Below are 15,172 nucleotides of genomic sequence, written 5' to 3'. Positions count from 1 at the left end.
TTTCTCAACAAACTCTAAGCAAAGCTAGCTTCTTATGAAAATAAAAGTATATCTCTTATATGACACTAATATTAAAAAAAATGTTATCATTCAAAATAGTGTTATATCAAGCAAAATCTTTTATAAAAAATATTGTCTGATAAGTGACCATCAACGCTTTAACTTTGAAAAAACATTTTACGTTTATATCATTTGATGAATACATATTTATCTTACCAAACAATGTATTTATTAATAAAATGACAAATGGTAAAATGTCTTGAACACGTTATACTTTGTAGCATTTATCAACGTTTGTGCGTATGAAAGAGTACTCAATGTTTATACCAATACACATTTGTATACTTTGTATAAAAAGTAAAAATGCCGCATAATTCATTCTCATAGACAAGAGGTTAAACACACAAAAAAAAGCGATAGAGAAAATATTTTTATAGAATGATTAAAGTGAATATTTTCATTTTGAAACCTCAACTTTACACGTCGAGACACACTTTCACCCATCTCCTGTCTCCCCACTAAATTCTGATAAGGGTTTGTTCATATTTAAGTGATGTGAACATTTTCAACAGGATTGTGAACGTAACAAGTGTTGCATACATGCATTTATTGATCTACTTGCATGGGGTTCTTCCAAAATATTGCTTAGCTTTTGAGTGACGTCGTTTTAGAGAAAAAAAAAATAAAAAATAAAAAAGCTAAAAATACCCCACTTGGTGGGTCTTTACGTTAATTTGGCACCTTTGGATTCATCCTAGTCCAGAAGATATCCTTTTAGGAATGGATGGACATAAAAAGAGGATTTTGGAGACAAATCGATAAAACTTTAGTGCATTACCAAACATGGTACCTTGATGGGTCATGCCGATTACTAAATTTAGTTATTTGATATATATCCCTTTTGGTGTATAACATGAAAAAAAAAAGGTACGTTTATTAAAATCTCACACAAAACAAAATATAAGCTCTTTATATGTTTAAAAATATCAAGTAATTTTGTAATTTTTTTCGCTGACTTGATATTTTGGATTAAAATGAAAGAGTTTAGGTGAAAAAAAAAAATTCAAATAGTACAAAATTTGTCTTACACTTACTATATTTATTTGTAATGTCGGCTGATACAACTGTTACTTTTTCTTCACTTTTTGCCGACTACCAGGAACTGCCGGTGGAGGTTCCTCTCCACACACAAAACTTGAGCCGGCAACTTTATGCTTTCACATTTTACATTTTTTTATGGTAGTTATTAAAATATAAAATATAATCTGTTCTTAATTTTTTAATTAATTAATTTTTGCACCTTAACTGTGGGGCAAAAAAAGATTAGCAGATAGAGAAAAATAGAAGGAATTATTCAAACCGCTTTATATTTAATGTAATAAATAAGAATTCTTATCTTATTAGATTTAGTTGGTAAATAAGGAGAGAAGTTGTATAGGTGTGAGGTGTTCAATAAATCACCACCGACTGACTCTCGTATGGCGGCGCCTGCGAACACTTTGGACCTTTCCATCGTTTCTTATATATAAGAAACAACTCACGGGGTTGTGGGATCGAAAGGGTGTTTCTGCATGCACAAAAGCTAATCCAAGTGTCTCTGATTTTGTTTATTTAAGGTGGCGAATCCAAGAGAGAAAAACGAGGTTGACAAGAACGAGGGAGGGATGATGAACACGCATGCATTGTCAAGGCTGTTTCCGGGTTTGAATAGGGAGAGAGAGATGTCTGCTATGGTCTCAGCTTTAACCCACGTTGTCACCGGAGAGGTTCCAACATCCACTGATTCTGCGTTTCTCCATGATAATCATGCTGTTACACCACACGTGCCTTCTTCTGCTTCTATAACACCCTCTTTATCTTCTTCATCTAACTATGTTCTTGGAACCTCTTCTCACAAGAGAGCAAGGGAACAAGACGCACCGTGCTTCTCGCAAACCTCTTCTATGCCTAGAAGTAAGCAACATGTTCAAATCTTTATCATCTATGCTACTTTCTTCAATTTTCTTCAATCGTTGCTGGGCTCGTGTTTGGAATATTTTAAGGAATTAGGGTGTACTAGTTAAAAATATCTTCTTTAATTGTATATTGTAACATGGAATAGAACAGTAGTGAACCTTCAAGATTGCAGTGTAATGTGTGTTATTTTGTTTTTGGTTACCACCTAACGAGATACATGGGAATACAGGTGGAGAATTTTCAAACAATTCGAGAAGCAGAATAACAAGGGAAATGGGAAATGCTGTGTACGAATACAAGACGACGGAGAACGTTAGAGGGGATGAGGAGAGGAGAAAATACAGAGGAGTGAGGCAGAGGCCGTGGGGGAAATGGGCGGCGGAGATAAGAGATCCGTTCAAGGCGGCGAGGGTGTGGTTGGGGACGTTTGACACCGCGGAGGCAGCTGCCAGAGCATACGATGAAGCTGCTCTTCGATTTAGAGGAAACAAAGCGAAACTGAACTTCCCTGAGAATGTCACTCTCCGGCAACCTCAGTTTAGTGTTTCGAATTCTTCCACTTCTCTCGTGTCCATTTCAACGTCGACGGATCCAGCTGTGCATACTCCATCTTTTCTCCCTTCTCAAGGTGCCACCAACGTTTACGAGTATTTTCAGCTCTCGGGCTTCCCCACCAACCTCTATGATGATAGAACGCTAGTCACGTCTTCCATGGCTTCTCATCTTCACTCTTCTTCCTCCTCCTCTTCTTCTTCTTCTGCCTTTGTAACTTCTTCGCAGGACACTTCACTTTCTTCCTTTTATTCTACCCAGATACCACCTTGGTCAGCATCTGCTCCTAGCTCTTCTTCCTCTGGATGATTCCTTTTGTTTATCTTTTAAGTCTGTCTGAATTTATCTTTGATCATACTTCTTCATGATTTTTTTTTTCAGCCATTATAGCTCCATCTCTTTTGTCTGTAATTGCATTGTCGATCCCGTTCTGATTCATTATTTTTGCTGACGATGTTTATGGAGGAAAATAAATCGCCATGTTTGAAAAGACTTCAGATCTTCAATCTGGATATTTGAATTCTAAGAAAGGTGATTTAATGTATTTGAGAAAATTTAGAGATAAATATTTTTTATTGAATATTTAAGTGGATTTGAATATCAATTTAGAAAATAAAGTTTGTGAGAATTTCTGAAGGATTTAATTAATGTAACATATTAAAAATATTTAGTTCAAAATTTATTTTTATCTACTTTTAAATTTACTCAAATAAATAATAGAAAAATTTACGTTTAAATTCTTTCAAGTCTATTGAATCACTCTCTACCAAATTTATTATTTCAGTTCAACTTAACACATTCTTCTACCAAATCCATGGAACTTAACACAATTTTTTAGCTGTACTGAATTTTAAGATTTCTTTATCATACATGTCATTTTATTAAATTCCCGGACCAATGTCGAAATTATACCTGTCATTTTAATTCTTTATTTTATCAAGTTTTCTATTTTAATTCGTGATTTTGCAAAGAGTCGTTTATTTAATTTTCTGTTCCACCAAAACTAAGGCTTTAAAGTTAATGCAAAAGGAATAAAGAATAATATTTCAGGCATAATATAAGGTGGAATCTATATGAAGTTAAAAACTAACTAGTCTTCTGACATTGTTAATAACGTTGCGGGAGAAAAGTGCTTTGACATTTTGTTCCATCCAGCAGTTTAATGGTTTAGCCTTGAATTTCTTAAAAGAATGGCAGCATCTTCCTGATCTAGCAAATTCTTTTCTTCCTTTTAATTATTATACAAATGTCGTTATCACAATGAGATTGAAACATTCATTCGGCGGCTTATTATATTCACCTTGTTGAACATATAATTTTCGTTCAAACAACCTCCTGGTGAAATGGTCCAAACGCCTCCTTTAAACACTCAGTGTATACAAATACGCAAGTTAAGGTAAGATGAACCACAGACCAAAGTTTAGAAGGAGCAAACCCTCAATTTGACTGCAACCATCCTGAGGTTTGACTACCATACGATATATTCAACGTTGCTCGACTACGTAAGCATCAATTTGTTCGCAAAAAGTTCACAAAGTAAAAGTTAAGGGGCAGAACATACGTACATACACACGTGAAGATCATTAAAAACAGGAAAAGAATTTAGTGTGAACCAAGGTTGGCAGAGCCTTACTATTATAACGCTTCCTTGCGTCTGAGCAAAGTAACTCGAAAATAAGTTTCATTTTAAAGCTTCCTTTTTTATCTCTGTACACGTCCCTCTCAACCCAGGGAGAGAAAGTACTATGCACACTTAAGCCACACGTAAGAGCTCAGTGGCGTGTAAAACACCGAAAACAATGATAATGTTGTACAAGTAACATAATGGTTCAAGCAAGTATAACTTTTACACAACATTGACTCAATCGTTTATTATGCAGTTTAATTATTATTTGAAAAAATGACACTAGCGTTTATGTTGAGTAATTGCATAGTCATATTTTGACCGTTTACTCGAGCAGCACGGATCCCAGGAATCACCATCAAGGTCATGCAAAATGATGACCAAACAGATTTTTGCATGGCGAGGAACCATGTCCCAGGTCAAACTAAGGAAAAAACTAATGTTCCGCCATTTGGAAAGCATTTGGCACTTTGTTTAGAAGTAAATTATGATGCGTGGATTTTGTTGGGACGAAATAGTGAGACAAAAGGTTGGTTGAAAATTTTCTATGCCAAACAGGTTAAAATCGCTCTCCCGTTGGTGATACCGGATTGTTTTTTTATTACTGTAAACTAGAAGAAATGACCCATAAGAAGTACCTGGAGAAGATTCGATAAACGATTTTCGAAAGTACACAGATTTTTTATTCATTCAGTATACATACATGTTACAAACGTTATTTTAAAACCAGATTTCAATGTAAAAAATATGGCAATCGGTTATCGTATATTTTTCTAAACTAAACACCTTTCGTTTACCCTATTTCTCTTTTCCTTCCTATTTTTTTCCATAGAACACTGGAAATTAACAAATTAAAATAATATGTTACGCTATTTTTCTAGAAAAATAAAAATCATGTTGACGAGTAGGATTTATTTGCTATTTTCTAGGCATTAGGAGCACTAATCTCTTAGTGATTATAGATGTCAATATTTTTGTGCATTTACATTCAGTTATTTGCTTTATAAAAGCAATAGCATTCCTTAATAAAATATTAATGCAGTTTTATATTCCTCTGTTCCATTCTCTCAAACTTTTTCAATAAAATAACCTACAACTACATAGACCTGAAAAATAGATGTAGAAACAAGTTTCTCTCAAGTTGCTCCTCTATCTTTGATGGAGATAACTGTGATCTCTGGGCCAAAAAATACAGAACTTCCTAGAGGCTTTGGATCTTTAAGAAGCAGTGGAGGAGGATTACGATATTGCTCTGCTGCCCGACAACCCTAGTATAGCCCAGATGAAAAACTACAAGGAGAAAAAAACCAGGAAGGCAAAGGCATGTTTATTTTCTGGTGTTTCAAAACTAATTTTCACCAGGATTATGTCTCACAACACAGCAAAAGAAATTTAGGATTACTTGAAGGAAGAATATGCAAGATATGAGAGAATTAGAAGCATGCAAGTATTGAATTTTATGAGAGAATTTGAGCTGCAACGAATGAAAGAATCTGACACCATCAAAGAGTACTTAAATGCATTATTTGGCATTGCCAACAAAGTAAGATTGTTAGGCACTGCTTTTTTTTATTCAAGAATTGTTGAGAAAATTCTTGTATTAGTACCAGAAAGATATGAAGCTTCTATAGCTACCTTGGAGAACACTAAGGATCTAACTAAGATCACTTTGGCAGAGGTGTTGCATGCCCAAGAGCAAAGAAGACTTATGAGGCAAGAAGGATTTATGGAGGGTGCTTTTCAAGTCAAATTCAATAGCTACCAATAGCTCCACATAAAGTTGGCTAATAGACAATGGTTGCACAAAAACCACATGAGTTATGATCGAGAACTCTTTAAAGAACTTGACAAAACTGCACTTTCTAAAGTCATAGTAGGTAATGGAGCATATATTGTAGTAAAAGGCAAAGGAATAGTTGCAATTGAAGGTCAAACAAGTTTGAAACTGATTTCAGATGTTTTATATGTTCCAGAAATTAACCAAAACCTGTTGACTGTTCCTCAATTGCTTGAAAACATTTGAAGACAAAAGCTGCATGCTAAAAGATTCAGCAGGCAAGGAAGTATTTAAAGTTAGAATGAAAGGAAAAAGCTTTGTTTTGGACTTCATGAGTGAAGAACAAGCTGGAGTGCACAAAGAGGTCAACAGCAATACAATACTTTGGCATAAAAGATTGGGCCATTTTCACCACAATGCTCTCATGAAGAAGAATAACATGGTCAAAGGCTTACCTGATATAGAAGAAGCATTTCCTACATGTAGTGTTTGTCAATATGGAAAGCAAACAAGACCCCCATTTCCATAAAACAAGACTTGAAGGGCTATACAAAATCTACAATTGATACATACAGATGTTGGAGGTCCTATGAGCACACCATTATTGAATGACAGTAGGTATTATATTATTTTCATTGATGACATGACAAGAATGTGTTGGATATATTTTATGAAGTTTAAATATGAAGTTGCTGACATTTTTTGGAAGTTTAAAACTTTGGTGGGAAAAAAAAGCAAGTGCAAGATGCAGATGATTAGATCCAACAATGGAACTGAATATACTTCCAAAAAATTTAACAAGTTTTGTGAAGATACAGGTGTAGAACACCAGCTTACAGCCCCTTATTCACCTCAGCAAAATGGCACTACATAAAGAAAAAATTGAACGATTATGAAGATGGCTAAGTGCTTACTTCATGACAAAGAGTTGCCTAAAAAATTCTGGGCAGAGGCTGTAAATACAACAATATTTTTATTTAATAGACTGCCAACAAAAGCTTTGCAACAAAGAACGCCTTTTGAAGCATGGTACGGTTACAAACCTGAGCTCTTTAATTTAAAAATATTTGGTTGCTTGTGTTTCTCTTATATTCCTCATATTAAGAGAGACAAATTGGACAAGAAAACAAACCCTGGAATTTTTGTAGGCTATAGCTTGATTTCAAAGGCCTACAAGATCTATCTCCCACACAATAACAAAGTAATTGTTAGCAGGAATGTGAAATTCTTGGAGTTTGATTGTTGGAGCTGGAAAGACAAAAAAGACCTTGAAAATTTTGATTGTTTGAGCTGGAAAGGAAACAATGAGCTTGGATTGCAGGAGGAGAATGAAGATGTGGATGACGAACCTGTCAAAGGAACAAGATTGCTTTTTGACATCTTTCAAAGGTGTAATGTTGCGGTCATGGAACCTAGTGGATATGAAGAGGTTGCAACTGAAAATATGTGGATAAATGCTATGGAAGAGGAGCTCAAAATGATTGAAAAAAAATCATATGTGGCAGTTGGTCAACATACCTGGTCATTGATAGACAAATTTATGATCACCAAAATATGATGTCACAAACTTGTTTTACAATCGGCAAGTATGACCGAATCGTTTCAAGTAATAAACTCGGTAAGACCAAGTATCGTTCTCCCAAAGGACTCACGGCCTAGTTTAGTTATGTGATTCGTTGATTAGCTAAGACTTAAGAACAAAATAATTGGATTTTACTATGCAAAAGACGAAAATAAACATGTATGCATGAGGTTGATCAATGGCAAAAGCAAAAGACAAGCACTTTCAATGAAATATATATATGAATATGTTGTTGGGGTTCAATTTCATCTTATCCACTTGATAACAGTTGAAAAACTGTTATTTTCATGCTTAAAATTGATACTAAAAGCAACCTTTAGACTTAGAAACTAGCTTGAAATCATACTTTTATCCATATGTTCAGAAATAAGAGAGTTGGACAGGTTTATGCTTGATTTCAGTGTTTTTGTGAAGATTTTAAGGTGAATTTAGTGAAAGAAGTGAAGAATGAGAGAGATGGAATCAGAAAAGGAATCAAAGAGTGCAAAAGGAGAAGCCGAAGGCACCGCTCAGCGGCATTTTACCGTTGAGCGGCACTCAGAAGGTCACGGGAGGTCCGCTGAGGGGAAGAAAAGAGACGCGCACTCACCGCTGAGCGGTACTTTACCGCTGAGCGGCACACTTATGGGCTTGGGCTTAGATTTTTTGTAATTTTAGAATAGTATATAAGCTTTAGGACGTCCTAGGGTTTGTATCTTTGGCAGAAACGAGGCAAACACTTTCTCTTCCACCCCTTTGAAGGAGGATCTTGGATGCTCAGGCTACCTCTTCACCTTTATTGGGTTTATTCTTTCATACTTTCATTGTAATTCATCTAGGTTCACCATGAATATGGTGAACTAAACTCTGTATGTTTGTTGGGGAATCAATGTAATCTCTTGAAGCTCTCATATATGGAATTTATGCTTGCATCTTAATCTAAGATTTATGCTTTCTTTCATCATTAGTTAGGGTTTTTCCTCTTTGCTTAATGCTTGCATTGTTTAACTCATTCGATGCATGATTATTGGTTTTGTCGATACGGGAACGTACGGGGAAGTCTAGATCCGGGGAATTTCTCCCAATATGATATTGGTTGTCGTTAAGCTCCTGCACTTATGAACTGATCATTAGGAATGCTAGGAATTGTATGAACTCGTGATTGGGGAGAAGCCTTCTAGAAAGGTACTTTAGAGAGTGGCATTAACAATGATGATTTGAATGTTGAATTCCTAAAATATATGAGAGTGGATAAGATGAAATTGACCCCCAACAACATATTCATTAATATATTCCATTGAAAGTGTGTGTCTTTTGTTTTAGCCATTGATCAAAACTTCATGTATACATGTTTATTTTCTGTCTTGCATATTAAACTCCAAATATTTCGTCTTTAAGTCTTAGCTAATCAAGAAATCACATAACTAAACTAGGCCGTGAGTCCTTTGGGAAGAACGATACTTGGTCTTACCAAGTTTATTACTTGAACGATTCGGTCATACTTGCCGATTGAAAAACAAGTTTGTGACATCATATTTTGGTGCTCATAAATTTGTCCATCAAGTTTTTGGCGCCGTTGCCGGGGACTCGTGGTTTAACTGGTTAATTTGTGTGATTATTGATTATCTTTGACTTGTTTTTGAATTTTTAATTTAAATTTCGAATTTTTATTTTCTGTTTATATTTTTCAGTTTTTATTTTATTTTATTTTATTTTATTTTTCTGTTTTTATTTTATTTTATTTTATTTTTCTGTTTTTATTTCCTATCTTCTTATCTTTTCAATTATATCCTTTGATTTGTTTTTATCTATCTTCTCTATCTTTTTGTGCTAACAAATATTTTCTAGAGTTTTGTGCCTAATGTTTGCAGGATGCAATTCAAACAAGAATTTAATAGGCACTCAATTCTACTAAGGTAATTTCAACCACTGGTGGGATCTCACTCAGGCATGGATAATGATCAATTTTGGCAAGCTGTCAAACAATTTAAGAATCGACCACCACAACTAATGGCAGCAAAAACCCTCGTTATCGGGAAAAAGGAGAACTTTGGAGGAGGCAGTTCAACAGTACATACAGATACCTAATTGTCATCACAAAAGCACTCAAGCTGCCGAAGAATTTGATAGGCCGCCACCACAACAATGGCAGCAACAACCCTCTCTATCAGTAAATTTGGATGACACCCTTCAACGATTTTTGAAAAATTCTGACTCTACTCAGAAAAGCATTGAAGAATCATGTAAAAGGATGGAGATGCACCTTCGTTACATTAGTCAGAGATTGAATGATGAGGTTAATACTGAAGTTAACCTTAAGGAGGAAGGGCAAACCAATGTCACTGAAAGTGACAAGATTCTTGATGAGAAAAAAATAGAGGGAGATGAGGAAAAGATAGAGAGAAAAGAGAAAGAAGAGCTGAGTGAGAAAGATAAAGATGAAGAAAAAGAAAAAGAAGTGGTTGAGAGAGAAGAGTTGGTGCCGCAAATGCCGCTCAGCGATAATTACCGCTGAGCGCGACTGCTGTAGATTGGGTGGACTGTTTTGTTTTAATTGGGCTCAGCGGGATTTCGCCCATTAGGTCTTTTTCATACCCTAGGACGCGTTTTGGTAGGCACTTTCAGATCTCACTCCTGTCACACACTCTCAATGCTTACTTCCTATAGCGTTTAGTTCTTTACCGTCTCATGTTCTCAATCCCATTACAAAGATAAGTCATTTCTTTAGAGATTTGTGTTCTACTACATTGAACAAGGATGACCTAGTGAAGATGGAAGAAAACATTCCTCTCATTCTGTGCAAGATGGAGAGAATATTTCCTCCTTCATTCTTTGATTCTATGGAACATCTCCCTATCCATCTTCCATATGAGGCACGACTTGGTGGACCAGTCCACTATAGGTGGATGTACCCATTTGAAAGGTGACAATATGACATCTTATCGTTCAATTTACTAGGCATAATTCAAAAATCCTAACATATCAGTTTCAAATTTGTAGGTTCATGGGATATGCTAAACGTTCAGTAAAGAATAAAGCTAGGGTTGAAGGATCTATTTGCGCATCATACTTGCACAGAGAAATAACTCATTTTTGTTCCCACTATTTCAAACACTTCATGTTAACACCACAAAGCAGTAGAAATGAAGTAGACATTGAAATAGAAAGCCTAACGACAACATTATTAGTGTTTGACCAACCTAGCCGTCATTCTGGGAGGGAATCAACACATTGGCTAAGTGATGAAGAATTGAGATCAGCTCATGTTCATGTATTGATCAATTACAATGAAGTTGAACCTTACCTTCAGTAAGCCTCCAAAATCAATTATATTACCCATCGGAGGTTTTTTCATTTGATTACATGCATTGTGTTTGATCTAATCTCGTCATACATGTCAACAGGTCATTCCTACATACCTATCAACTATCTGAGTCAAACAGCTCGACATACATACATGCTAATTTCTCATTGTGGTTCAGGCAAAAAGTACGACTTCCTATCATTCTAACACATTCATTTCTTCCTTAATTCTTTAATCATTACATTGTTGAATAGGTTGATATCCTGAATGGTTGTTGGTTCATAACGATCCTTTAAGTGTGAGGAACCAACATCTTAGAGATTTATCACTTGGTCCTTTAAGGTGTGTAAAGGAATGGCACACATTCTTTGCTAATGGATACAAATTTCATACCCATGCATGGAGTCAGGGCAAGAAGACAATAAATAGTGGGGTTCATGTTAAAGGGCTAACAGAAGGAGGTCAAGATGATTTCTATGGTGTCATTAAACACATTTATGAGTTGGAATACAATTCAACAACCACAGAAAAGAAAATTGTATTATTTTATTGTGATTGGTTTGATCCATCGAGAGTAGGTACAAGGGTGGATTCAAAGTATGGCATTGTGGATATTCGAATGGATAAAAGATATGTGTTGTTTGATCCTTTTATAATTGCACATAATGTACAACAAGTGTATTATGTACCATATCCTACATCACGCACGGACAAACGAGGTTGGTGTGTTGCGATAAAAACGAAGCCTAGAGGTCGCATTGATTCGAATGATGTAGAAGTCGATGTGCCATACCAAGTGGAGGAAATGTCACATGTTAATGACGTCATTGACGTTGAAGAAGTAGTCCGATTACAAGATGTAGACGCTGGTCTTGAAGAAGTGAACCCTAACAATATTTCATCATTTCAAGGGCAGATAGATGAAGATACAACGGAATTAGAAGAATACAATGCAGAGGAACAGAGTGAAGATGACAATGAAGATGAATTTCATAGTTCTAGCACTGAATAGAGTTAGGGTGTGTTCCTCCTTATTGTTGTTGCATTTATAATGTTGTCCACAATCTTAAGTTCTTATGAATGTAAGTCTTAACATTAAACATTTACTAATAGAGTTTTATTGCAAATACCTCAGTTATAAGGGCCAACTGCTGAACATAATCTTTACCATGAAATAAAGGCTCCCTTCTAATTATCTCCATTAAAGAATGTAGTACAGTGCTAGGATGTGACTCCTAGGTCGTCTCTCAGGGATCAAATGTGGTTCAGTCTTTTGTCAACACGTAATGGGGGGTTTTTGTAGTGTTTTTGGTTGCGATAAAATTAAAATTGCGTTTAAATAGAATTCACAATAGTAAAACAAAATTTAGACAGTAAAAATAAAATTGGTACATTAAAATGAAATCACAACCATTTCAAATATCAAAAACAATTCGCAACAACTCAAATACTGAAAATCAAGTCAACATACAATATACAAGATTTTAAAGCAAAGAAAATGAAAAACTGTAAAACTTCCCTACTATTAACTGTGACCAAATCATCTACCAAAAGAAATTCAAATTTACAATTTCCTTAAAACCACTCCTTGACCGTGACTTTACTTAATTCCTTTTTTTTATTATTAAACAAAAGAAATGCTTCACTTAAATCCTCTTGGCCGTGAGCTATTTGGCAAGCAAAGAAGAAAATGTCAAGCAATTTGGTTGTCTCTTCCTTCCAGACGTGAATTTTATCTTCTACACACAAGGTCCACTCAATTGCAAAGGGAATTGAAAACAAATAAACATAGAAGCTATCTACTACTCCATCTTAGTCATAAGTCTCAAAGTAATAAAAAAATTGCAAGAAAGGGCCATAGGCCAACTCTTCACGTGAAAAGGGGTTTAGAATTCTGAAAACTTTGCTCCTATACATTCACGTAAATCCTTCAATTTAAAAACCAAACAAAGTGCAAGATATTAAAAGGGAGGGGCTGCTACTGGACACACAACCACACGGCATTGTCTACAACAAAACAAGGATACCAAAGCATTTAGAAAATGAAAAACAAGTAGGACCCTACCACTTTCTTAAAATTGTAATTGCTGAATTCACATAACCAAACAACAACTACTTGGCCATTTTCAAATGAATAAACAAAAGATGCAATTTAAGGACCGTGGGCCACTTGCCACTTCTTCTGCAGACGTGAAAGAAATCACTTGGTGTGGTTTAAGAATTCTCAAAAGCTTGATATCCTTCATTCACGTAAATTCATTCTCCAAAATGCTCTTTGAAAGCTTTTGTCTTTTTGTATAAAACTAACACTTAACTTCTTCCCATAAGAATAATATAAACAATCCTATTCTAAGAAATCATAATCGGTGCAGACTTCCCATTCACGGTTCTCTACAAGTTTTAATAAATTAAGCAAAGTAGAATTATGTTGAAGAAAGATGTTGCTGGACTCATGATCATTGTCTAAAAGAAAGGCAATAAAAGCAAAATGAAAACATATATTACTTCTAGTAGGACCGTCCACTTTCTTAAAGGAAAAAGGAAAGCATACTTGCTGAATTCAGAACCATATTACCGTCCAAACAAGCTACATGAAGTGAAAGCATAGATAAGCTATTACTATATGACCACTTTTGCCGAGAATTCATGTGTTGGTGGACCATGGTTGTACTTCTCCAAATTGCAAGTAGGAATCACACAATTCTAGCTATTTTGACCGAGAATCACACCTCCATATTCATCTACTTCTTCAAGAGTTTTCTCCAAGCAAATCACAATGCTCACTCTCTCAAAAGCTCATCACATATGCGTCTCTTCTAATCATTACAGCAGCTTCTTCTCTTCATCTCCAATTCAGTTCTTGTATTTTAAGAAAAGTAAGAAACGTATACTTCACTTCAGCCGCAAAAGCCGCTCGTTCTTCTCTCCCTCTATGGACTTATCATCTCACACCAGCACCCCCTTTCTCCTTCATCAAGCCATCATCTCCGTAATACTCTTGCTATCTCCACGGGAAAAGAAGAAAAGATAGATCTCCAAATTGCCGAGAGGAAGGAGTTTTTAAGAGACCTTAAAATCAGCATGTGTGTTGTCTCTTTGTGCCCATAGAGTAGCGGTTGATCTACCACCTAGTAGCTAGCCTTTTTCATTTTTCTTCAATCAATCCCCTGTGCTTGGATTTAGCTCTCCAATTAGTGTTTCACGGGATGACTTTGTTCTTGGATTTAGCTCTCCAATTGGTGTTTCACGGGATGACTTTGTTCTGAACACTTATGGCATACCATGTTAGTAGTTAGAAGCTCTGATGTTGGTTACTGAATTATTGGAGGTTCTCGAACAACAATAGATGGCATCGTAAACAGAAGTAGCACTAAATGACCAATTTAACAGTTCCATTTTCTAATTACCATTCTTGATCACTTTTCTATTAATAACAACTTTCTAATATCATGTTAGTAGTTAGAATTCTTTTTTATTTGTCTTAGATCCTTCACGTGGAGAAGTCAAGTCAGTTTCCAACTAATCCAAATTAAAGCTAGTGGACTCACAAGCTATACTAGCACTTACTCTCTTTACAACACTTAGTCACCCCCAAAAGTTCATTTAAGAAAAACAATCTTGTTATCTTACCACTTGGATTAAGTTATATACTTCTCCATTTTCTTTGAGAAATAAATTTAACTATCATGGCAGCAAAAATAATCAATTGGGTAACCTCAAATGTAATAAAAACCCAAGACTTGAGTTTCAGTGTTTAGCATTTGAGTTAATCCAAAGTATTAGTTTCCTGTCAATTGCCAAAGATGTCTATTAGTTACTTGTCAATCTGAACTTAGAGATTCTATGTTGAATTTGAATTTGGCTGGTTATTCGGATATGTCTCTTTTTGGTGGTTGAGAATATTAATCGTTCATAAATAAATCTCACATAACTAATTCCAAATCTTGCTGAAAAATTCTTGGCAAATACTTTACCTGCGAAAACTACTGTGAAAAACTATTCACGTGATTCCATATGTTCTACCAAGTTCCACACATCACAATCACAATATTATATTATCTTGCTGAAAAATTCTTGGCAAATACCTTTATCACAATCACAATATTATATTATCTCACAAGTTGGTTACAGAATAGAGTTTTATTGCATTTATCTCTGATTGTACTATTTCTAAATTTTCTTTTCTTCTATTGTATAAAAATATATAGGTTTAATTGCTTGCATTGTCCACAGTTTGGCTGCAACGTGTCAAGTTAGTCCATCTTTTTAAAAAAGTTTCAATTACGTCCAAACTTAGTTTAAAAGTGTCAATTTTGTCCAAACGTATGTAAAATTTGCTTCAATCAAGTCCCTTCCGTTAAATCCACATAAACGGACGTTAATTTTTTTTTCTCTCTC

At 35.1% G+C, this 15,172-nt stretch overlaps 1 protein-coding gene and 1 pseudogene across 1 annotated transcript; one reads left to right on the top strand and one right to left on the bottom strand.

Annotated features, from left to right (window-relative positions):
- The window catches only part of LOC128196231 (uncharacterized), a 194,970-nt pseudogene that overhangs the window by 33,393 nt on the left and 146,405 nt on the right, over nt 1–15,172 (bottom strand).
- Nucleotides 1,435–2,998, top strand: LOC108331421 (ethylene-responsive transcription factor ABR1). Its single transcript, XM_052876599.1, has 3 exons — nt 1,435–1,953; nt 2,186–2,780; nt 2,890–2,998. The coding sequence occupies exons 1-3, from the start codon at nt 1,665–1,667 to the stop codon at nt 2,957–2,959; spliced, it is 954 nt and encodes a 317-aa protein (XP_052732559.1). The 5' UTR covers nt 1,435–1,664; the 3' UTR covers nt 2,960–2,998.

The sequence above is a fragment of the Vigna angularis genome, chromosome 4 (assembly GCF_016808095.1).
Source record: "Vigna angularis cultivar LongXiaoDou No.4 chromosome 4, ASM1680809v1, whole genome shotgun sequence".
Taxonomy (NCBI): Eukaryota; Viridiplantae; Streptophyta; class Magnoliopsida; order Fabales; family Fabaceae; genus Vigna; species Vigna angularis.
Note: the sequence above shows the minus strand (reverse complement) of the source record. Positions and strands in the feature narration are given on the sequence as shown.